This window comes from Hippopotamus amphibius, chromosome 8 (genome assembly GCF_030028045.1).
Source record: "Hippopotamus amphibius kiboko isolate mHipAmp2 chromosome 8, mHipAmp2.hap2, whole genome shotgun sequence".
NCBI classification, from domain to species: Eukaryota; Metazoa; Chordata; class Mammalia; order Artiodactyla; family Hippopotamidae; genus Hippopotamus; species Hippopotamus amphibius.
In genome coordinates this window covers 106,807,255-106,832,020 of record NC_080193.1, presented here as the reverse complement: position 1 = coordinate 106,832,020, position 24,766 = coordinate 106,807,255, and the positions used below count along the sequence as shown (strand labels likewise).

The 24,766-nt window shown below is 38.1% G+C and overlaps 2 protein-coding genes across 7 annotated transcripts in view; one reads left to right on the top strand and one right to left on the bottom strand.

Moving 5' to 3' along the window:
• SF3B1 (splicing factor 3b subunit 1) overlaps positions 1–3,518 on the bottom strand; it is a 56,591-nt gene extending 53,073 nt beyond the window's left edge. For 2 of the 4 annotated variants that reach the window (XR_009055172.1, XR_009055173.1), the window contains exon 1: positions 3,277–3,518. The gene's annotated coding sequence lies outside the window, so the exon portion shown is untranslated. The remainder of the gene's footprint in view (positions 1–3,276) is intronic. The other 2 variants (XR_009055171.1, XM_057746547.1) reach the window with 2 other exon arrangements.
• A 98-nt stretch (positions 3,519–3,616) lies between these two features.
• Positions 3,617–19,037, top strand: COQ10B (coenzyme Q10B). 3 transcript variants are annotated; one of them, XM_057746552.1, is made up of 6 exons: positions 3,617–3,867; positions 7,524–7,673; positions 11,580–11,772; positions 16,370–16,471; positions 17,969–18,068; positions 18,794–19,037. In XM_057746552.1, the coding sequence occupies exons 1-6, from the start codon at positions 3,752–3,754 to the stop codon at positions 18,829–18,831; spliced, it is 699 nt and encodes a 232-aa protein (XP_057602535.1). In that variant the 5' UTR covers positions 3,617–3,751; the 3' UTR covers positions 18,832–19,037. The 3 variants fall into 3 exon arrangements, with proteins under 3 accessions (XP_057602535.1, XP_057602534.1, XP_057602533.1); XM_057746551.1 differs by having other exon boundaries at positions 11,580–11,766; positions 17,969–19,037; XM_057746550.1 differs by having other exon boundaries at positions 17,969–19,037.
• Positions 19,038–24,766: the final 5,729 nt, after the last annotated feature.

Below are 24,766 nucleotides of genomic sequence, written 5' to 3'. Positions count from 1 at the left end.
CTTCATCAGAAGTGAATCTTCGCCCTCATAGGGCTTCTTTCAGGGGACCAAACAGGTGAAAGTCCAGTGGAGCAAGATCAGGACTATGGGAGGATGCTTTAACACCTCAAAACGAAGTAATCCAGGACAGACTCGGGTTTCGAAACAACTCGTGGAAGAGCATAAACAGAAGCGTTTGGATATCTTCAAACAAAATTTGGACCAATACTCTAAGGAAAGTGAAAGTTTCTTAAAGAGAATCATAACTGGTGACAAGACATAGATTCATCACTACAAACCTTCGAGTAAATGGCAGAGTATGGAATGGAAACATCCTCAATCGCCGACCAAGAAAAAGTTTGAAAGTCAACCAGCAGGTGGAAAATTGATGCTTATAGTTTTCTGTGATTCTCAAGGGCCAGTGTGGGAACATTATCAGGAAAAAGGTTCAACAATCAACAGTGCTTGTTACAGTGAGAAACTTATTGAAGAGCTGAAGCCTAAACTTTGGATTAAACGCAGAGGACTGCTGTCCAAGGGCATTGTGATCTTGCATGACAATGCTTGTCTGCACATTTCTGCCCACACTGTCGACACTCTTCAAAAACTTCATTTTGAGGTGTTAAAGCATCCTTCCATAGTCCTGATCTTGCTCCACTGGACTTTCACCTGTTTGGTCCCCTGAAAGCAGCCTTATGAGGACGAAGATTCACTTCTGATGAAGAAGTGAAGACAACAGTGCATTTGTGATTTGCAGCTCAGCCTAAAACATTTTTTAATGAGGGAATACAAAAGCCTGTCAATAGATGGACAGAGTGTATGAAAAGCAAGGAGCTTGTGTCAAAAAATGATGTATTTATCTTTTCTAAAAGTTAGTTAAAATAAATTCTACAGCCAGTGTGTGGAAAATTTTTGACTCACCCTCGTATACAGATATAGAAAGAAATATATAGATATATGTATATAGATATCAAACATCCACAAAAATTAGATACGATACCATTATAAATTCCCAATTACCCATATCCAGTTCAATAATTATCAACACATGATCAATTTTGTTTCATACACTCTATTCCTCCACCCCCACTGGATCATTTTAAAATAAATCACATCATATTTCACTTGTAATATTCCATATGAATCTTTACTGAAGTAGAGATCTCAGTTGAATTTCCCAGTCTTCTATATGTCTTTTAATAGTTGGTTTGTTCAAAACAAAATCTAAATAATGCCTCTTAAATCTTATAAATCTACAACAACCCCCCTATACCCCCAGTCCTCTTTCATTACTTGACATTTATTTGTTGAAGAAATTAGGTCATTTGTCCTACAGAATTTCCCATATTCTGTATTTGGCAGATTGTATCCCCTTGGTGTCATTTAACATGTTCTTCTATCCCCTGTTTAAACTGGCATATCTAAAAGCTTGACCAAATTCAGATTCAATTATTTTGGCAATAATATTTAATAGGCAGTGTTTTCTCAAATATATTTTTTGTAGCATAATTGGTTTGGACTCTAAGGTACTGCTTCCCACAGGTCTCTGCTGAGTTTTAATTTACTACCAAACTTTTCATATTGTATAAACAGATTTTTAGCCCACAACTTATGGAAGCACTGTCATCTACTAAAACTGAACCAGAATTTCTTATCACCTTTAAGCTTCTGACATATTACTCTTTCCTTTGCTGAGAAGTCAAATGAGTACCATACACTGTCATCCATTACAAAGATGCCTTTATTTGCCTTAAACATTTTTTTTCTGCTGGCGGGGGGGACTATTCAATTTGGTGACCCAATTCAGTAGATAATTTCTCATGTCTGGGAAGAGTTCAATGAGAAAATGTTTGGTGAACTTAATAAAAGAAGGCCTTCTATTAAGTCCACAAATACATCATGTATTGTACTGAAAATATTTTTAACAGGCCTTCTAGTAACAATACCGATAATTTGAAATAGAACTTTGCAGGATGTAGCAGTGTAATGCCTATATTTTGTAGGCAACTTGTAACCACTGTGGTGTTGAGTGGGGGAGTAATATGGTGAAAATACATTTAAAATGAAGATATTACTGGCAATATTTAAGCTTTAAGGCAAGAAGAGCAGGGATTGTGTATTCGAAGGTAATCTGATATAGAACTGTTTGGATGCAGCTACAGAACCACCTCAATCAACAAGCACATCCTGTGTTGTATTGAAAAGTGCTTGACATACTTTGTAGCTGGGGATTTCAACTCTCTCCACAAAGCATCTAGTGAGGGATGACTGCAGTGAACAAAGCAAGAGTAGAAAATAGTAAATATACATACACACAAAAGCTGGAATATTTATGTAAATGTAAATCAGATCAAGTCACCTCAAATGACTTCCCTTTACACTTAGAATAAAATCTGAAGTTAGTACCATGGCCTCCCAGGTACTATGAAAAAGCCCTCACTACCTCTGATCTCATTTCTTAACACTCTCCTCCTCACTCACTGTGATCCAAAGCCCTTGCTTCTCATAAAACATGGCAAGATTGTTTCTCTCTCGGGCCTTTGCATTTGCTGTTCCCTCCACCTGAAGATACTTTCCCCCTGAATATTCACAGTTCACCTCCTCGCTTCATTTAGGCCTCTGTTTCATTATCACCTCCTCAGAGGCCCACCTGACCACCTTATACAAAAGAGCACCCCACCTTACCCCCTCTCCATCTCCTTTCCCTGCTTTGCTTTTTAGCTACAGCATATGATTATCTGCTATTGTATTATATTAATTGATTTAATATATTGATTTCCCCAACTCTAGAATGTAAGTTCTATAATAGTAAAGACTTTTGTTCACTTATCCAGCATCTAAAACAGCGAAAAGAGTGAGTGCTCAATAAATATTTGTTGACTACATTTAATCAGCTACCAATTTCTCAAAACTGTATGCAGTAAGCAGTATGGGATCCTCACTGTATAGTTTACAGGAAACTATGGCATATAAAAGTTAAATAAGGACCTGGAAACAAACAAAGGGGGGAAAATGTCAAGACTTGATGAATGATTCCTAAAATGTGTGACTCGCAGCAAAGTCTGGTTTGTATGGAATGAGGGAAACCCAAACCACGTACGAACAGCAATTAAAATGTTGGCCACACAGGAAGAAGGCAAATAGAACCGAGTCTCTTCCCTAAGGCCATGACCTTGTACTGCCCTCACAACCTCACAGGGTAAGCACGGCAGGTACTGTGTTAGACGGTCATTAACAGCAAGACTGCCGACCAGACATCGCAGCCGGTAAAGATGGCGGGTCCGGCCCAGCACTCACCGATTTGGACAAGTTACATAATCAACACCCAGAACTTCGGGCTTCTTCCCGCCCCTGGACTGGGCTCACGTGGTGGGCCTTGCGACCGGAAGCAGCGCCCAGGAGAACCGCGGCAGTTGGCGAATCCAGGGAAGAGTTCCAGCGCGGGAGGTGGGACGGGCGGTCACCTCGGCTCTTACGTAAGGCGCCCGAGCGCGGCGGGAACTGGAGAGCCGCCGGCGGAGAGGGGTGCGCTGGCCCTGGGCTCCCTCTGATTGGCCGGCAGCGTGACGAAAGCGTTGACAGTCGGCCCCGCGGCAGTGGGAGCGTGCGTCAGCTTTGCGCAGTCGGGGAGGGAGAAGGGGCGTGCCCGATCGCTCAGGGGGCCAGCCGGTTGGCTGGAAGGCGGCGGCGCCGGGCGGCCCGGGCCGCCGGAGGAGGGCGGTGCCGGGGGCCTGGTCCCGGCCTACTACAGACCGGCTTCAGTGAGAAGATCATGGCAGCTCGGACCGGTCAGAGGGCCCTGAAAAAGGTGGTCTCAGGATGCCGTCCGAAGCCGGCGGCAGCGGCCGGAGCCCCGGTTCCAGCGCAGGGTCCTGTGCGGAGCGTCAGGTAACGAACAGCGGGGGCGCCGCGGCGAGGGTATTTTTCTGCCAGGGCCTGCTAAGCAAGGGGACCAGGGGTGAGGCCGGCGGACCGGATGCGTTTCCGCGTCTCTGGAGAGAAGGGGTCTCCTGCCATCGCCCTGTGAGGGACTGAGGGCCGCGAGTATCCCCCCACCCTCGGCCTTAGGCTCGCCGGCCTGTCCCGGACTCTGAGTCTCGTGTTTGTTGTTCGCTGCCCTCGCGAGACGCAGTGAATCATCCGCTAAACGCCTTGAAAGCAGCTGATAAAGCACCTCGGCGGGGGTGCCTTGGGGCTCTTCCGGTCTCCTCCCCTGTGGCCTACTGCTGCTGCTCTTGGAAAGTTGTAGCTTTGTCGGGCTGTGGAGTTGCGGGTTGATGGGCGTGTGGGAGTTCGTGGTCTGACGGGGAGCCCACGTTTGTTCCTCCAGAGTGCTTTTTGCAGTTCCTGGTAGCGGGCTTTGCCCCCGCCCTTTGGTGCTTGCTAAACTAAACCGAAGCCGGGGACTTGCATTTTTTTCCATGCCATTGTAACTTAGAAGTCTTGTAACCTTGAACCAGAGTCTGCCTTCGATTGTCCTGGTTGGTTCTTTTTTGATAGGTGATGAAGGTGAAGACATGAAAGATTCCATGCTTCTACCACTTAATTTCCTTTTATTAATGATGTTTTAATAAATTATGCTCGAAAATTAAAGTTAACGTTTAAAATTAATTCAGTTGTGAACTGTACGGGGTGGAGGGAGAAAGCACAAATCTGATTAGCTCCAGGACTTTAGATTCAATGAAATTTTAACCCAACCAACTCCGAATCCTTTTAGACATTTATTGGTTGAAACTGAAATAAAATCATCTCATGTCCTTCACTCTTGCTTTAGGAAATAACTTGAAAAGGTAGTTCCAAGCAGAATATACTGTATCTGCTTTATTATTCTTATAAAATGCTAGTTTGCAAATAAACATAACTTACTTTTGAGGAAAAAAATGCTTTCATGATCAAATTAAGGCTTAAATTCCAGGATATTTACTGTTTATGATAATGAAAAGGGATGGAGTTTATGAGTTCATTGCAAGGCTGAAGCATTAATATAGATTCTGACCTTTATTAGAGTATTTGGGATGTAGTATTGGAAGGTTAGTGACCAAAAACCTGTGCTTCATCTGGTCCAGTTTTCATTTCATGATTTAACCATATATATGACTGTATGATTCTCGTATTGCAGTTGAAGACGTATTATTCTTGATAATGTATGAAAATAGATGTGCTGTCCAGGGCATTGTAACCATGGTATGCAAACTGATCAGAAAACTCCTATTAGTCTGCTTTAAACACAGGCATTTCCCTTATGACTAATCAGATTGTGTAAGGATTTCTTTTTCGGGGAATAGGGGGACCATATTACATGAACCTGGTACAAAATTCAAAACCATATACAGTGAAAAGTAAGCTTCCCATATACCCAGTTCACCTCTTCAGAAGCAAGGGTCTTTTTTTTTTTAAATGTTTATCTCAGAGATGCTGCCTTTTCTGGTACTGATTTATCAGAAAATTATTAATAATTGTGCATAGTGTCTGCCACATAATTGGCTTCCAATAATAGATAATAAGGTATCTATACAAAAAGTGAGCAAAATAGATAAAACTGTTAAAACAGGTAAAGACATCTAAAGAATGACTTAGAAGGGTTATGGGTGATTAGGCATTTTGTACACCAAGCCTGGTTTTTATAATCAATGTGGCTACCAGAGATATTAAATTTTTTGTGGCCTTTTTTTTTTAAAGGGGGAAGCTAAATTAACTGCCTGATTATTTTATTTCCACTGTTCTGCTTCATTTAGCAGAATAACTGTCAGTTACTTTTATTGGCATAATTCTACATTAAAGCAAACTCTATAGGTTTACTCAGAAAAATTACAGTAGGCTTTTAAAAATATCACTGCCTTTAAAATTCACATAACATCATATTTTTAAAGATTTTCAGGAACACATGACACCCTTATTCTCTGTTAAGTTCATTCATACAGTTCATATGCTTGATACTTTTCCATAGTCATGCAGCATTTAGCTTAACCATTTTCATTGACCTCTCCTTCATTACCTTTGGAATAAGTCCATCCAATTTTTATAAACTGCTTTAATTGTTCAAAAGTTTTTTCATGTATTTTGGAGCCATATTCTCAGGATTACCCCTCTGGCTGAATATCACCAATTTCTTCAATCATTCTTTAACTTGATTTTCTCTTCCAGCCAAACTGTAGGGTGTCGATGTCCTTAAAGAAATTTTATTTTTATGTAAATCATCTTATATAAATCAAATTTTATATATGAAAACATGAGATTTCACCAGGCCACTCCATTCTCCTTTAAAAAAAGTAACTTGAAGGCTTGATTTAATGAAATATTGCTCTCTTACTTGGAATACTTTAAGAACATCTAATTGAGAATAAATTCCAAATTGCTTTATCCTGACCAGCATGATCCAGCTCTAGCCTGTCTCTCTAACATTATTTCACGGTGCTCTCCCCATGGCTTACTATACTGCTGTTACACTGTCAGTCTTTTTTAGTGTCTGGATGCAGCCTAGCTCTTTACCTAGTACCTGAAATGCTCTGTATCTACCTCTCATCCTCCCATGTACACACACAGGTGTGTGTGAGAAAGAGATTTTATATATATGTGCTTACACATTTATTATGTACATATGAGGGTAGAGGCTATAGAATTTCTACAGCCAGAGTGTGGATAATTTTTGACTCACCCTTGTACATACCTATCTCTGCATGGCTAACGCCTCCTTATCCATTATGTCTCAGCTGAAATACAACCTCAGGGAACTTCCTGGACCAGCCTATCTAAAGGAGGTGCTAATTACATGTCCCTACACCCATTTCTATTTTAGTGCTTTCTTTGAATCCTCAACTAGAATATAATTGTCATGTTTGTTTTATTCACCATTATATCCCTAGGGCCTAGCACAGAATAGGAGCTCAATAAGTATGTGAACTAATAATGCATGAACAGTAGTGTAAAGTAGATATGCAATAATCTTATCAAAGTAAAGGCTAAAAATATTTAGGTGAAGAGCATACCAGGCATGTATATTATAAAGTACCCAAACAATTAACATTCTAATTACCTTGACATATGTTTTTACGTATACACATGGAAATGGAGATTAAAAGGTAAAAGATAACTGAGCAGCAGGTCTGACAGGGCTGCCAGATATCCAATGGGAGAGCAAAACCTAATTTCAAATCTCATTGGGTAGGTCAAGAATTAAGGAAACCCCTATGGATCCAGTTGGGAAAACAAGCTTGGTATATGAGGTGAAAATTGGATGAATATTCTAGCAAGCCTAGGGTAAGAATATGTTGTAACACATGACTGCAGACTAAAAGCCAACTTCCTAAAAGAGATAGCTTTTCTGTTAGAAGTTTCTAACCCTACCTGCAAGCTGGTATGTTTAATTTTCTTCATGATGCTTAAGAAGCTTATTTGTGCATGTGTATGTGTGTATGCACGCACGTGTGTATTTTTTTTCAGGAATATTCTAAGATTGCAAAGCCTTGTAAAGTATGATTGTTATCTGTGTAGTTTGTGTTTCCTCTTAATTGTCAGTGTTAATCAGGTAATTTTTGTCTTTTTAGATATTTAGCTTCCTGTGGTATACTGATGAGCAGAACTCTTCCACTACATACCTCAATTTTGCCAAAGGAGATATATGCAAGAACTTTCTTCAGAATTGCTGCACCGTTAATAAACAAAAGAAAAGAATATTCAGAGAGGAGAATTATAGGGTTTGTATATAATAATAGTTTTACTAAAAGAGTGTTCACAATTTTCTATAGAATATCATGGCTCTTTTTTTCTGGATTCTCTTCTTACAGACTAACCTCTGATTTTCTAGCCCTAGCAGTTTTATAAGTATTTGTCAAATGTATATAATCATGGGGTAACTTTATAGGATAGATTTAAATCTTGACAGTTAAAGGAAATAATTAAACTGTTTATGACCTGCATTTTTGTACACTGTTCTTTTTTATAGTGGCAACATTACTGATATTTTGGGCCAGATATGTTTGTACAGCTCCCTCACATACACACATACATAGGTGAGTACATATAAACATGTTAAGAGGCCCCTACCATCTAGAGCAGAGGTTGGCAAACTTTTCCTGTAAAGGGCCAGTTAATAAATAGGTGTGTGGACCATACTGTCTCTGTTGCAACTACTCAACTCATTGTAGCCCAAAAGTACTCATAGACAGTATGTAATAAATGGGCATGGCTGTGTTCTAATAAAACTTTATTTACAGAGCCAGGCAGCAGGCTGTGTTTGGCCCCTCATCTAGGGGTATATGCAGCAGAGTATAGAGGCTCCACAGATCTGCTAAACCGGAAATCAAGCAGCCCTTCATTTGGGAATTTCCACAAGGGGGTCTTAATTCCCAACAGGAATTAAGTATTACATGAATTCTTCTAATCATTTTATTCAGTTGCTTTTTCCCTTCTGATTTTTCTGCAGTAAAGAACTTTGGGCATATTCATAACTTTTGTCACTAAATTTACCTTTATTACTAGATAGTCACTGTATTAATTAAGGTAATGCTAGCAACAGTACAGATGAACCCAAAAGTTTATTTCTTTCTCATGTAAAGCTGAAAGGCTTGTTCCCAATCCATAGGTAGCAGTCCTCAAGCAGTGATTCCGGAACCCGTGCTCCATCCAACTTGTGGCTTTTGTGATTCCTCAGTCTTCAGAGTCTCTTAAGAAGATATTCATGGTTCTTAATTATATTGGTCTGGAAGTGATAGTGCTTACTCTCTGATATTATTGGCAACAACTAGTTGTGTTACAGCTATGTAATTGTGGCCTTCTGATGGCCAGCAATAATGCCACATAAAGCAAGCCCAATTACTTGGATAGGTAGACATCTTTGCCTCACCTGGTATCTGTTAAAAAGAAATGGCAACAAAAACATGAGAAATCAAATACTGCATTGGTCTGCTTTACTTTTGAATCACTAATATCTTCCTTTTATTGTGTACTTACATTTGACAGGTACTGCTTGGTACTCTGTATTTATTGTTTTGTTTAATTCTCGTAATAGCCATGTAACCTGGGTATGATTCCCATTTTAGAGATGAGGAAACTGAAGCTCAGAGAGATTATGTTGTGTCTTGACTCCAAAGCTTATTTTTCCTGCCATAGTTACTTATTCTTAAGTGTTTCCTTATTCTTTCTCATGCTAAGATTTTTATTACAGATTAGCCTTATCTAATGATCTTCGTCTTCTCCAGTATTTGATATAAACACGTAATAGCTACCATTTATTAAGTGCCTAGTAAGCATTGTGAATTATGCCAAAACTATTTCGTTTAGCCCTTAAAAGACCCCTGTAGAGGTATTTTTCAATGATGGATGAAGAAAATGAGGTTGAGCAGTTAAGCAGCCTAGCCAGGGTCATGTGACTTGCTGTGTTTTCGCACTGATATTTGAGCACAGCCCTTTCTGACTATGAAGTCTATCCCCTTGACCACTAGGCTATACTGCTTTCTGTCAGTGTAGACTACTTTTCTGGCAATTAGCTTCCAGGCTACCAGGTTTCATACTCCTTCATGGGACTTATTTTGGCATTTCTTTCCAAGTGTCTGAGAACATGGGGAGGGTAGGTTTCTTTTCCCCCTCTCTGCCTCATTTCATGATCATAAGGATTAATTTAAATATATATAAACACTCTGTCATATTCCAAAAATACCCTTTTAAAATTTAGAATGTGGTTGTTTACTATATCATTTTGAGGTGAATTATGTTTTAACAGTGTTGAGTGCTTATAACCAAAACTAGTAATGTGTGTGGTTCTCATTCAGTTGTCTTCTACATGTATCCACAGTGTTATTGTTGTTTGGTTTTTCATTTAAACCCTGTTGGTTTTTTGTTGAATTTATTTCTTGGTATTTTGCATTTCTGTGCTACTGTTTTCTATTTGTTAGTATAGGAATGGTATTAATTTTTTATGTATTTCTTAACAGGTTACATAACTGCATTCTGAATTGATTCACTTCTGATTTGATAGTCATATCACCTGCCAATTTACAATTTTGTCTAGTTCTTTTCCACACATATGCCTCATATTTTCATGTTCTGACTTAATTACTTTGACGTACTTTCAGAAAAATGTCAAATAACAGTGATGATAGCATCTTTGTCTTATTTGTAACTCTAATAGAAATGCTTCTAGTATTTTACCGTCTATGGAGGGAATCATATAATGTTTTTGTTTTGGCTAATTAATATGGTAATAATAATATAATTTTTAGCATTAAGCCATACATCCTTAAATGAGTTACATTTAATTGTTTGTTTTTTAATACATTGCTGGATTATATTTGCTGATATTTTACTTAGAAGTTTTGCCTCAGTACTCACAGGTGATGTGGGTTTATAGATTTTGTTTTTTATGTTTTTTCTGAGGCTTGGATTGGCAGGATGTTATGCTGGTTCATGAAAAGGATAAGAGGTTTCCTTTTTGTGTGTTATAGATTTTTTTCTTTTTTTAATTACAAAATTAAGAATTACAATTTTTTTGTATGAAAACTTAACAATTTAGAAATATATATTCTAAAGTACTTAGTCTGTTTTTACTCCTACTTCTTTTTCCTGAATTAACAACTGGTAATTGTTTAATCTGTATCCGTCTAGGACTTTTTGAATGTAGTTTCATTACAAACAGTCTATTAACATAATTATTTTCAGAAGAGAACAAATATCAAATGTTTAAAATTGAGGAAATATAGCATACACTTCTAATATTTATCAAGTAGTAGAATCATATATATCTTGTCTGTTTTAGTGTGCCTTTTTTCATGTAGCAATATATTGTAAATCTCTTTGCTCTAAAGTATACAGTTGACCTTTGAAAATTGGGAGGTTTGGGGGGCGCAGACCCCCACACAGTAAAAAAAAAAATCTACATACTGCTATTTCTGTTTCAAAACAAGGAGTTGAAAATGATTCACCCAAAGGTAGGAAGCCAAAACAGTTTGGATAAAATCAAGACTCAAACCCTATTTGTTTTGATTCCATATATTATGATCTCTAACTGAACACAAACTTTTCCCACATTTAATTTAAAGATCTCTAAAATGAAAATGCAGATACTATATTTATTGAAAAAAATTTGTGTGTAAGTGGACCCACATAGTTTAAACCTGTGTTGTTCAAAGGTCAGTGTACATTTGATCTTAATCCCTTTGTATAACTGATGAGTTCCACATATGAGTGTACCATAATTCACAACCATTTATTATTAAGCAATTATTAATGTTTACCAACTAAATAAACATTTAGGTTGCTTCAATTTTTTCTCTCAAACTCAGTTTTTAAATGCTGGTCACTAATTAAAATTTTAAAAACCACATCTGCAAGCCAGATTCAACCTGTGGTCTGCTACATTGTAACCTCTATACACATATGTTTAGCTCCCTTTCATCCTTTTATTTTCTGTGTTGCTTTGAAGACATTCATCCCAGGGTGTGGTTCTATATATACATATATATATATATATATATATATATATATGTATATATATATGCCAAATGATTTATTGCCTCATACACAGTGAGTTTTATTTGTATTCAATTTAAAGTACATATACCATATAAATAGGTACAGTGAACACCCCTCTTTTTTTTTTTCTTTAGATATTCTATGCAGGAAATGTATGATGTAGTATCAGGAATGGAAGATTACAAGCATTTTGTTCCTTGGTGCAAAAAATCAGATGTAATATCAAGGAGATCCGGATACTGCAAAACACGATTAGAAATTGGGTTTCCACCTGTATTGGAGCGCTATACATCAGTAGTAACCTTGGTGAAACCACATTTGGTAAAGGTAATGGTTTTGTTGTCTTTAAATATTCCTCAGATATTGATTATAGTATATTAAATGGATTAAGGATTATATTAAATGGGTTAAAGTATAATAGTGTGAAGAAAATTTCCCTAAACTAATAGGAGGAGGGAAAAAACTGTTTATTATATCTCTTAAATTGTGTTATTTTATACAATTTTAGCATTATTCTTTCCAAGTAGAAATTTAACTAGAACATGGAAATGAGAAGCTTTTTCTTTTGACCTTCTGTTGAGAACTACTGACCCACAGGAGAGATTCGGCCACACAAATAAGAAATGTTTTAATACTTGCACTACTTTTTTTTAAGTTAAGGAAGGGAAAGTGGTGAGAGGATGAAGAAAGGTAGAAAAGATATAAATGTGGAGAACATAAACGTCGTTGAAGTCATCCTGCCATGTACCAGGTACTGAAATGCCAGGTACTGTTGCATGAATTATATTAATCATCATACCCTTCTCAGAGGAGGGTACACATATAGAAAAGGTACCCAGACTTCAACACACAAAAAGGCAGAATTCCACAGAGTAATACCCATTTCTTTTGAATTCCTAGAGTGTGAGTGTGGTGACTGAAGACTTTGAAAGCTGAGTTGTGTTTTGTGCCCACAGGATTTAGTGGTGGTGTCATTTCTTGGTAATAGGCCAGAGCTAAATGCCTTCATCACCTCTTTGTCAGGCATTGAGGAGGTGCAACTCTCATACCAGAAAGAGTATACTGTTCAGTGAAGCTAAAACCTTGGAGTCCACCCTAGTCCCACTCTCAAAACTTCAACTTCACTTAAAAGGCTATGCCCCACTCTGGGACTTTGACATTATGACTGTTTTCACGTGTTTACCTCATAGTTTTGGAGTTTTTACCTATTATACTTCACTGCCTCTCTTATAATAGCTAACATATTGAACTCTTTATAGTGCTTTACTTGAATTATTCATTTAATCTACACAACACTCCTTTGAGATACAAATTTTATTCTCCATCTTGTAGCTGAGTACACTAAGGCTTAAGAGAGTTAGATAACTTGCCCAAGGTTACACAGCCAAGATTCTAAGTCTGTCTGACAGCAGCCAATATCTCTATAATCTTAAAATTGAGCCCCCTGACCTCAGTCTCCTACCATTCAGACTCTTATAACTTAGGTCTTAACATATCCTGCATTTAACTAAAAGAGCTCTAAAAAAGTCCCATTTTCTCCCCTGGCTTTCTTCCCTTCCCTGGCTTCCATGAATGCACTATATAATACTTCATCCACAGCCCTGTACCTTTGCATGTTTTTCCCTTGTCTACCTATAATGAAAATTCCTTGCCTATTAATCCTTCAAATTCCAACCTGCTTTCTCCATTTCCTTTCATATAGATGATCAGTTCTGCCTCTGTGATTCCTCTGAGCTTTGCATGTGCTTTATTTATTTCTCACATCACTCGGTAATACAATTTCTTTCTTCATTTGGATTTCTGTTTGATGAAGTCGAGCTGCTTGAGGGAATGGGAGATCCTCTTTTTCATGTCTGTATCCTCAGCACCAGTACTACAATGACAGGAGTCATGAGAGCTCTGTGTTTATGAAGTTCTCACTACTGTGTTATTGGGTAATTGTAGATCCACAGACGTTCAAAATAATTTCAGTAACTTTCAACACTACCAAGGCAGGAGGAAACTTTTTTTTTATTATAATAATATGTATTAGATAATCATTACTATCTCAATTTTATGAGGCTTAGGGAAATTAAGAGCCTTAATTTCGTACTATGTGTGAAATTCACAAATTCATACCGTGTGTCTGATTCAGAGCTATTTTTCCTTTAAAATAAGCTGCCTCACTTAATGTGCTAAGTTGTTGTTTAAAAACATATTTGAGAATAACACACAACTATGTTCAGCTTTCAATTTTCCCTGGGTTCAGGTTTTGGATTTTACTGCTTGATACACATATGTAACATACAATAAAAATTATCGTAACTGAGGAAGCAGCAGAAGCCATGTGATATTTTCTGTGAATTGTTAGCTGCTCCAAATGTGCCTGTGACTTAACACGTCAGTGATTCTAGTCTACGTGAATCTGTAATGGCCAGAAGCCTGTCTTCTGCGTTCAGTATCTCTGTTAGGAATGAAATCTTTGGTAGTATTGTCCCTATCAAAACATACTGATAAAAATCTGTGGGTCCTTGGGCTGGGTTATTGATATGAGTACAGCACTGCCACATTTTGTGAAAAAGTAGTTGGAGAAACGTGCTATAGTATAGTGATTATTCCCAGCAGCTGTTTCTCCTTCACTATTAAATTTCCTGTGAGCTTCTTTTGTGATTGTAAGGAAGGGTGGAATGCATTATCTTAAAGTTGGGTAACTTAAAAAGTTTTAAAAGATTAAAAATAAAAGTAAGTAAATAGGGACTTCCCTGGCAGTCCAGTGGTTAAGACTCCGTGCTTCCACTGCAGGGGGCATGGGTTTGATCCCTGGTTGGGGAACTAAGATCTACAAGCTGTGAGGCGTGGCCCAAAAAAAGTAAACATACAAACAAACAAACAAATTTGGATAACTGAAATAATATAATTTTATTATACACTTCTGATGGTTTTAAAAATTAGATGGCCTTTACTTAACTATGTATAAGGCCAAACCCTTTGAAGAAAATGTTTACTTCTCCCCAGTGACTTAGCATAATGTGACTAAATTCAGCTATTAAAGTAGTTAGTATTTTAATGACTATTATTTTATTGGGTCTAAACAAGTTTTAAAATATTCACTGGTTTCCATATTAAAATTTAATATAATCTTTTTATAAATGTGTAAATAGAGCATTTCTATTTTTAAACACTTTTTAGTATGGATGCAGTTTATAATGATTCTACCGTGTTACTCTCTGATAATTAATTCAAAAGGGTTTGAAGAAAAAGAGGAAGAGAGGAATAAACTGCAAATGGATTTTTAGCTCTTAGCCCCCAGTTTGAACTATCTTTAGAGAAATCCGGGTAGAGTCAGAGAAATAATCCTGTATTCTATATTTAGGGAGGCTATAGCTGTGGGAGAAAATATGACTGTTTACTTGGGGGAACAGACTTTACCTATGCAAGTCCGTATTTTGCATAGCTGTAGTGTATAGCCTCAGGATAGGGACAGTCTAAATTCTTGAGGGGGATAAGTTATCAAAAGGAAAGGGGGTAGAGGGGCTTGATCATTTATTGGCCCTGAAATTTGCCAGAATTGCTGAAAACTTAAGGCTTTTTTGAGGAGGAGGGGGGTATAGACTTTGAAACAAGAATTTATTATTTTTTTTATATAAATTTATTTTATTTTTTTATTGGCTGTGTTGGGTCTTCGTTGCTGCACACGGGCTTTCTCTAGTTGCTGTGAGTGGGGGGGCTACTCTTCATTGTGGTGCGCAGGCTCCTCATTGTAAGTGGCTTCTCTTGTGGAGCACGGGCCCTAGGCTCGTGGGCTTCAATAGTTGCGGCACGTGGGCTCAATAGTTGTGGCTCACAGGCTCTAGAGCACAGGCTCAATAGTTGTGGCGCACGGGCTTAGTTACTCCGTGGCATGTGGAATCTTCCCAGAGCAGGGCTCGAACCCGTGTCCCCTGCATTGGCAGGCAGATTCTTGACCACTGCGCCATCTAGGATGTCCCTGAAACAATAATTTAAAAAATAGCTTGCTTCTGAGGGAAGGTGTTATATATTCTTGAGGTCAGTTGTGTGCTAGTATAATAAGGCCCAGATGGCATCTTCGGATAATAAATAAAGAAGTTGAACTTCATTCAAGGTCATAACCAGTCCTAACAGTGGACTAGTAACTATGGTTCTGGTCACCATTTTTCACACTACAGGAGGCAACTCTTTAATGGGTCTCAACCAGCATTTTTTAATGATACAGAATGGGAAATGTCAGGATGTACTGCACATAGTATCACTGTGTATTATGTTTCATTGTGTACACACACATGTAAAATAAACATGAGCGCTGAAGAGATGAGAGGTTAGAAAGCAGTGGGTCAGGGACAAGGGTCAGGGCCAGACTTTCAGGAAAACTGGAACCATAGAGGCCTCTAGAAATAAAGAATAATGAGTTAGGGAAAGACTAAATATGATTGATAAGAGAAAATCTTTGGGTAGGAAAGAAGAATTATAGAATTGTTCTAGGGATCTGTGCCAGATACCTTACAAATATTAAATTTAGGCCTCTCACAGTGATGGTATAAAACAGGCATTATACTCATTTTACAGATTAAGGAAATACAGTGCAGGGAATTAACTTATTCAGGATCACTTATAAATGGCAGAGCTGGAAATAAACTTCCAGATAGTCACTCCCCGTTGCACTGTGGGAGAAGAACTCTGAGTAGCACAGTTGATAGCAGTGCAAGAGAGCACAAGTGGCCATCTTGGGACCCAGGAGAAAGGAAAATGGCTTATATTGGCAAGAGATCACTTCCTAGTACTAAGCTAACAATGAAATGTTTTTGTTACTGTGGGCTGACCTGTAAAAATATTTACTTCTCAAAGAAATCATCCTTAGTTGTAGATTCTGGACAATCCAAGTGGTATTTTACTGTGGGTTTTTTGTTTTTTTTCCATTTTGTTGCAGGCATCCTGTACAGATGGGAAGCTCTTCAATCATTTGGAGACTGTTTGGCGTTTTAGCCCAGGTCTTCCTGGCTACCCAAGGACTTGTACTTTGGATTTTTCAGTAAGTCTCTCACAAAGCCCTCTATTTGTTCCAAATATCAGGTAAAGTTGGTAAAGAAGGAGTAATCCATTTTCATTAGGTGCCATAATTAATAACCTATGTACATAGCCATTACTAAAAGATATTCTTTAAAAAGGTCTCCAGTTTCTGAGTATTTGAATACCTTTTACTGCACTAACTTTTTTTTGCACTAATTTTATAAGAAAAAATGCTAGGGGAATTCCCTGGCAGTCCTGTGGTTCAGACTCCAGGCTTCTACTACAGGGAGCGCGGGCTCTATCCCTGGTGGGGGAACTAAGATCCCTCATGCCACATGGCACTGCCAAAAAAAAAAAAGAAGAAAGAATGCTAATGACCCTTTCTCTTTTTCTGTTCTATTCCTTGAAACCTTGAATTGTCATCCCTTCTCTATTTTCTAATTTTTACAAGTCCATAGATTATAAGGCACACACTGTGCCTCTGCATCTTATGATTTGCAGAAGTAAAGTGCAAAGGAAAAAATATATTTTTATATTTAAGGACTATGGTATTTTCTTGTTCATATCACCTTAGCTATGGAAAACTTAAAGCCACTTGTGTGGCTTTTTCTTTATGATAACATGAGTTGTTCCCTGTATTTGCAACTCAGGCTTACATTTTAAGAAATGGTTATAATTTTGAGTAAATTACTGTATGCTGTTCTCAGCTCTTAAGTGGCTTTCATTAAAAAATTAGTGGACATAAATGGGACAGTTGGAGAAATTTGAATGAAACCTCTATAGATTAGATAATAGCATTGTTATCTAGTAATATTAACACCCTCTGTTAATTTCCTGGTTTTAATTGCACTGTGGTTATATGAGACATTGAAATAGGAGCATCTGGGTGATGGGTGTATGAAATCTTAGTACTATTTTTGCAACCTTTGTAAATGAAATTATTTTAAAATAAAAAATTAAAACTTAAAAGTTAGTGGATATTTGGTCCTTGAGATGTTATTTCTCAAAGTGGTTGCCTTGAATTCTGTCTTGAGGGGATATAAATAAAGTTCTAAATCACTGTCTACTTTAAGATTGAACCACCTTCACCATCTATTTTGTGGGTTAATCTCATCCTTCTGCTACTACTTCTCATGAGAATACCCTATCAGAAGGATCACATCCCTTCCTTATTTCCTTTTGGGAGGCAAGGTAGCTCTGAAAGGGGCATGTTAATAAGAAGCCAAAGTGATAAACATGGTATTTAGTAAAGCTTTTTTCCAGTCTAATTTAATAAAAGCAGACTCTTTGCCCCAAAATAAGATTATTGAAGTTTATTGTGCAGCCGTTGTTGTACTTACTGCAGTAAGTAGGTCTCCCTCTTCTGAGGGATGTTAAAAATCTCATCTATATAGACCCATATAGCTCTGCCTTAGGTACTGGGCCAAGTGCCCGTTTCACAGTGTGAACACCATTACCTGAAGTAGAGATTTAGTGAAAGAAAGATCTTTCTAAAATAATTATTAACATTTTCCTACAGATTTCTTTTGAATTTCGCTCACTTCTACACTCTCAGCTTGCCACATTGTTCTTTGATGAAGTTGTAAAGCAGATGGTAGCTGCCTTTGAAAGAAGAGCATGTAAGCTATATGGTCCAGAAACAAATATACCTCGGGAATTAATGCTTCATGAAGTTCATCACACATAAAGAGAAAAAGGAAGTGGTCACCTACTTGTTAACTAGTTTTATTCACTTTTAGGAAGTGCTTTCATCATTTGCTTTCAGAAGTCAGGAAGCATTTGTCAAACCCAGCTTTGATTATAAACCTGTACCATTGAAAATTTGCACTTGGAGTGTGGAACCACATGTACATAGAATTCAATCAAGTATAATTCAGAGTAATATGTATATTAGCATATTTACAATAATGGGATGTCATCACTATTGCTGGAATACTGACATCACTCTTCTGAACAGAAATTGAAACTGTAAATTTAAACCTTTTAATTATCACCTCATCTGAAAGAGATTGGTTGAGTTACTTACACAGTATGTATTATATTAACCATATCACGTTTAAGTTATTAAATTCAGACTATTTATAACTTATTGTCTTAGGGCCTGCCTCATGGCTTAGGGTATTTGAGTAATCATCAGATATTTAAAGTAAAAACTTCGAGTTAAAAATACTGTTAATGAAGGTTCCCTGGCACTTTTCTTATTTTTAAAATTGTTCGTATGGGTAGTAGTAGATAATTCAGTGTTATACTGAGGTTAGCTTCCAGATAGACAGCGATTTTTTTTTTTCTTTTTTTCTTTTTTTTTTGGTGAGTGGTCCAGAGTTTTAAGTTACTTTTCTCACAGGTTGCAACCCTCTTCCCGGTACTTTGCTGTTTCAGTAGTGCTGATTGCGTGTGAAATTTTGTCTACAGCAGTGGGCAGTAGATGAAGATAAGTTGGTTGTTGTGTCTCCAGCACCATGCATCCTCATTTTCTATTTATTGTGTGTACTCACTTTCAGTAATGTATTTCAAACTGATATTTTTGTAAACAAATCAATGTAAGGACTGAAGTGGTAACTTAATAAAGTTAATTTGTTTATTTTTTGTACAGTTATTTTGGTTATTGAAATGTCTTAAAAAACTTATACAGAAACAAATCTGGGCAGAATTCAGTCTTCCTTTAATCAATATCAGTCCCCTTCCTTCATTCCATACCCAGCAACCCTCTTGCATTAATTACCCTTCGCTTGTTTCCTCAGATCAATAAGGGATCCTCAATAGTTAGTTCCCTACATGAATGCATGTTGCATCAATTTGTTTAGTAAATCTGTTGGGAGTAGCTGCTCTTTGCCACACAGTGGGTATACAGTAGTGAAGGATTCTTACAGGCTACTCACATGGAGCTTGGTGGTACTTTCACACAAGGTAAAGTATGTTTCCACTTACAAATGAGGTGTCTTCCCAGAACATAACTAGTTTGTATATAATTATGTACTTTTTGGGACTTCCCTGGTGGTCCAGTGGTGAAGACTGTGCTTCCACTGCAGGGGGCACAGGTTTGATTCCTGATCAGGGAACTAAGATCCCTCATGCTGAGCGTTGCGGCCAAAAAAAAAATTATGTACCTTTTATAAGTTTATTTATTTTTATTTGTTGGCTGTGTTGGGTCTTCATTACTGCGCATGGGCTTTCTCTAGTTGCAGCGAGCAGGTGCTACTCTTCATTGTGATGCACAGGCTTCTCATTGTGGTGGCTTCTCTTGTTGAGCACGGCCTCTAGGCACGCAGGCTTCAGTAGTTGTAGCACATGGGCTCATTAGTTGTGGCTCACGGGCTCTAGATCACAATCTCAGTAGTTGTGGCGCACGGACTTAGTTGCTCCGAGGTATGTGGGATCTTCCCGGACTAGGGATCGAACCCGTGTCCTCTGCATTGGCAGGCAGATTCTTAACCACTGTGCTACCAGGGAAGCCGTATGTACCTTTTAAATAACAAAGGTTTTTTTTTTTAGGTGGCAAAGATAAGACCCCCCCAGATATTTTCTTTCTTTTCTATACAGTACTACTTTTAATGGAAGTAAGAACCTATACTTTATGACTATTCTTACAAATGCCTCTAAGTAAACTCTTAAGTTTGGAATCTAATTTAGTGGTTGGATGTAACTGGGCTGGTGTTATGATGGTATGTAGATGGTATTTTGGTAAGGGAACCCAGGAATACCCAAATACTGCCTTGATCTAGTCATCCTTTGACCCATGAGAATTCCCCAAGTATGATCAGAACACAAGTCTTGGTAAGCGGTAGAGACAAGCCCAGTCATTCTGGCTCCAGCATCTGCTCTTGTATTTGCTCTGAAGGCTATGACCTGTAGACTTAAAATTTGGCATCTGTGCTTTCCATATCATAAGAGGGAAAACAACACCACCTTATAAACTTTTTGAAGTGGCATCTGGTCAGTGGAATCTGAGTGGAAGACTGATGAGATAGGACTTGGTAAATAAGATTTTTATCTCTGTGGAAAGAAACTTGGAAGAGAAACTTCTCTTCCTTGTTTTTTGCCTGGTTGCGTGAGGACTTGAAGTTTGCAGCTACATCTGCCATCTTTTCACAAAAAGGGAAGATGCGATGATTCCAGAAAATCCAACAGAGAACCTTAAGATCAGGGGTTGAATGGACCAACCTGTTAGTGGGCACTTCAGGTTATGTAAGATGACAGACCTCAAGTGTTTAAGTAACTTAAGAGTTAGGTATTGAGTTACTTGCAGCCACCCTTTCATCCTGCTCCAGTGGGAACTGGTTGCTCTCCAGGCTGTTGTGCAAGTGTAATCTCCTGCAGTCATCCTGTGATTTACCTTCACCTCTCTCCTCTTAGGTTTCCCATTTCCTAAATTTTGTGGCTTCCTTTTTTTTTTTTAAACTCTCAAAATGCTGAGGAAGTCCTCTAGTGGCTTCCTAAGAAAGGACGACAGATGGGAGCTAAATTTTTAGAATCCCTGAGTATCTGAAGATGTCATGGTTTTATACTTGATTGAGTATAGAATGCCATGTTAAAAATAACCCTCCCACCCCCCCATAATTTGGAGATCTGACTTCATTGTATTCTGGCATCCAGTACTGCTGTCGAGAAGTCTGATGCCATTCTTACAACCCGTACTCTGTTTCGCATCCTTTTTTTGGCCTCTAGAAGCTTTTAAAACCTACTCTTTTTCTTGGGCAGTCTGGAAATGCATGCTGATCTGCTTCGTTGCCCTGTCTTAATTGTGCTGGGCAACTTACGGATCCTTTCGGTCACAGGCTCATTTCTTTGAATCCTGGGGAACTTCCTTGAATTATTTGATGATTTCCTCCTATCCATATTCTCTGGTTCTTTCATTCAGAAGTTCCTAAGTAATTAGACATTCTATTTCTTGTATTAAATCTTTTATCTGTTTCCCTCCTATTTTCCACCCGTTTTTGTTCTGCCTTTTAGATTTCTTCAATTCTGTCTTCCAGCCCTTTCAGTTAATATGATATTTGCCATAGTGTTAATTTCCAAGATTTTGTTTCCTAATTGTTCCTTTTTTTCATAGCTTTCTTTTATGGAAACAAGATCTTGTCTTTCTTAAGACACTAAGTTTCCCTTAGGTCCCTTCTGGTTTTTGCTGTCCTCACATTGAAGGCTTCCTTGACTGTCTAATGATGCTTGTTTGTCCATTAATATTTGAAGGCAAGGTACTAAATAATTTATTGGAATTAAGATGGGGCATATTGACTGGAGAGTTTCACTGTAAGGTGATCAGATGAGCCAGCCTTTTCAATGGGGGACTCCTCAAATGGAAGAATCTAGAGGTCTTTTTTTCTCACCCTTTTTCTACATAAGGGTTCTATCTCTTGCCTTACAGAATTATGGGGGTGGGAATAGGAAGAGGGACAGATGGAGTAGAAATAATGGCTGGTTGTTGGCATTCTGTAAGGTTAGTAAGGGACTGAGGGTCTCACAGTTTGTAATGCAGGCTTTCCCTTAATCTGTTTTTAGGTCCCTCTCTGCTCTTTCTGGTGTCCCAGGCTGAGATTCTTATTCAATTTCCACAGAGAATTAACCTTTAGGCAATAGTTACCTGGTGGCGTGGGAAAGGGGAGGAGACCTGGAGGTCCAATATCTCAGTAATCCTTCAGCAAATTTCACCCTCATTTCCACTCCCACACTTGGCCTTACCTGATGCCCTAGACCCCCAGTATCCAGTAGGTCCAAATGCTAAATCTCTGGGGGAGTTTTGTGGGATTAAGTACTTTCCTTCTTGTATTCCTTCTTCAGGTTCTTAGGTTGTAATTATATCAACTCTGTCACATCACTTTTCCATCAGTTTTCTAACTTCTATTGATCCACTGATATCCCTCATCTACTCCTTCTCCTCAGTTTTCCTGGAATTCCTTACATGTTCCTAAGGACCATTTTTTGAGTTTGTTGTTGCTTTTTATAAATGTCAGGGGAGATTTGCAGCAAGGGGTAAAATAGTTTTATTTGTACCTTGTTTAATGTCTAATTTATTAATCTAGGAATTTATTAAATTTCTTTTAAAATTAAACAGCATTTCTCTAGTCACATACTGCTTATATAACTGACCAATCTAAGTGTATGAAATTAAAATAAATTTCCCTGAACATTTAAATATTGCAGATTCAATCAAAGACTTCTAAACAGTTAAATTTGCAAATTCAAAATATCAGATTCTTTTGAATGTCTTAAACATATGAGATGGGAAACCCCACAATGTTATAATAATATTTACACATAAATAGGATATGAATGTTACTATTTCAGCTTCTTACATTCATTATTTCTACTTCTGCTGAGGTTCCCTGTTTGTTTTTTATATCCTTCTAGACATTCAGTGTATTAATTAGACTCAAGGAGAGACACCATCTTAGACCAGCTGAGGTTGCAGGATGTTGGTAACTTAGATTCTGGGTGGGGATGTGTAACCTGGTTGTCAGTATCTCACTCTTGTTATTTATGGTATATTGACCTGATTTAGCATAAATAGGAACTTATGTTGTCTCATGAATATATCAACATTCATGAGGTTTAGCCCCAATGTTTCATTCCCTTGGGAAGTTAACTTCAAATTTTAAATTCTGGGGAATTTGGAAAATTTATTATCTTAGAACCCATTTTTGAATGTTCTTTCATCTGATTATTCATGACCAGTGCTAGTTGGTACTGGACTCCCCTTCTCCCTGATTATGATATGAGACTACGAATGCTGCTCACTCTTCCTACCCTTGGTTCAGTTCCTACTTTGTTTGGTTCTCTCACTACTTTTCTTTCACTTGTTTCTGTTTTTACTTGTTATAGAAACATGAATATAATCTATACTTCATAAGCAGATACATACATGTCTATACGCTGGCTTCTTAACATCAATATGGCATTAAACATAATAGTCACTAGTTTATATTAAGTGTCTTTTTCTAGTCTTCAGTCACTTCTTTTGAATATCATACATGAACTGTTGGCTTTGTTCTAATTCACTATAATTATTTATTATTGATACTCAAAATGCCCTCACTTGGGCAATGGAAAACCCTTGGGTTAGTTTTTAAAAAAAACTGCCCTGGATATTATTTTTTTATGCCTTTGGTTTTTGTTTCTTTTAGTCTAGTTTTCAAAGGCTTTGTTTGGAAAACCAGGTGTTTTCTAAGCCGTTAGTTACTTTTTTTTTTTGGCCATGCTGCATGGCATGTGGGATCTTAGTTCCCCAACCAGGGATTGAACCTGGGCCCCCTGCATTGGAAGCACAGAGTTTTAACCACTTGACCACCAGGGAAGTCCCTGCCCTGGATATTTCTGAAAGTATTCTTGGTGTCAGGCAGCAATGAGGTGTTCCAGATTTATCCTGATTTTTTTCTGTCCCAAGGCATGATGGACTCAACTGCTATCCAAGGAAATCTGTTCCCTTTTGGTGGAAACCAGTACTAGAGACAAAAATCTGGTGCTAGGGATGTGCACGGGAATTGGTAATGGGCACCAGTGCTGCCAATGATAGTTAGGCCATTTTTTGGTGACAGCCAAAAATTTTTGGGGGGGGGGGGGGGGCTGAATCTCACAACTTGTGGGATCTTAGTTCCCCAACCAGGGTTGAACCTGGGCCTGGTAGTGAAAGCACAAAGTCCTAACCAATGGACCACCAGGGAATTCCTCAAAGACATTATCTTTTAAGGCTACTAAATTCACAATTATTCCCAAGTTAGGTTAGTATAGTCCATTTTTCTTAAAATTCTTGGTTTCATCAACCACTTCCTCCAACATAGACAGTCCCTTATATTTAACCCAGTTTGAGAATCATCAGTTCAGAGATGCTGTTGTTTGCAAGGACCAGGGAAATACCCCTAGTCATGTGCGCCCAAAATGTGCTTTTTTAAGTTTGAGATCCTCTGACCTAAGCCTAGCTGGGACTGCCCAGTTTGTAGCAGAAACATTTTCTCAACTCTTTTCCTGAAATAGCAGGGTATGACTTCATAGTGGCATTCCTTTTTCCTTGATTCCTCCTCTATCCATTTCTTAAGCAGATCTAGCTGCCTTTAATAAAGTCACCTCCATGGTCAGGGTAAATTTTGGATCCGTGTTTGTGTCCCCTTTATGCCTTTTCTCTCTCAGGCACATACATTTGTTCTAACACACGTCCTACAAATTTTGCGTTGAGGAGGCCCTCACATGGGCCTGTGCTGTTCAAATAGACCCTGCTTGCTTTCACAGTAAGGCAGTTGGGGACTGGACATCATATTGTTATTTTGTGTGGTTTCCCAAGGGATTTCCATGTGCCCAGAGCAGGTTCCCTTAGAGATATACCATTCCT

Excerpts from the sequence above, each read along its gene's own strand:
- COQ10B (XM_057746550.1), top strand. The coding sequence starts at position 3,752 with ATGGCAGCTCGGACCGGTCAGAGGGCCCTGAAAAAGGTGGTCTCAGGA. Across the intron at positions 3,868-7,523 it reads GGTCCTGTGCGGAGCGTCAG|ATATTTAGCTTCCTGTGGTA; the intron begins GTAACGAACAGC and ends TTGTCTTTTTAG. Across the intron at positions 11,773-16,369 it reads TGAAACCACATTTGGTAAAG|GCATCCTGTACAGATGGGAA; the intron begins GTAATGGTTTTG and ends ATTTTGTTGCAG.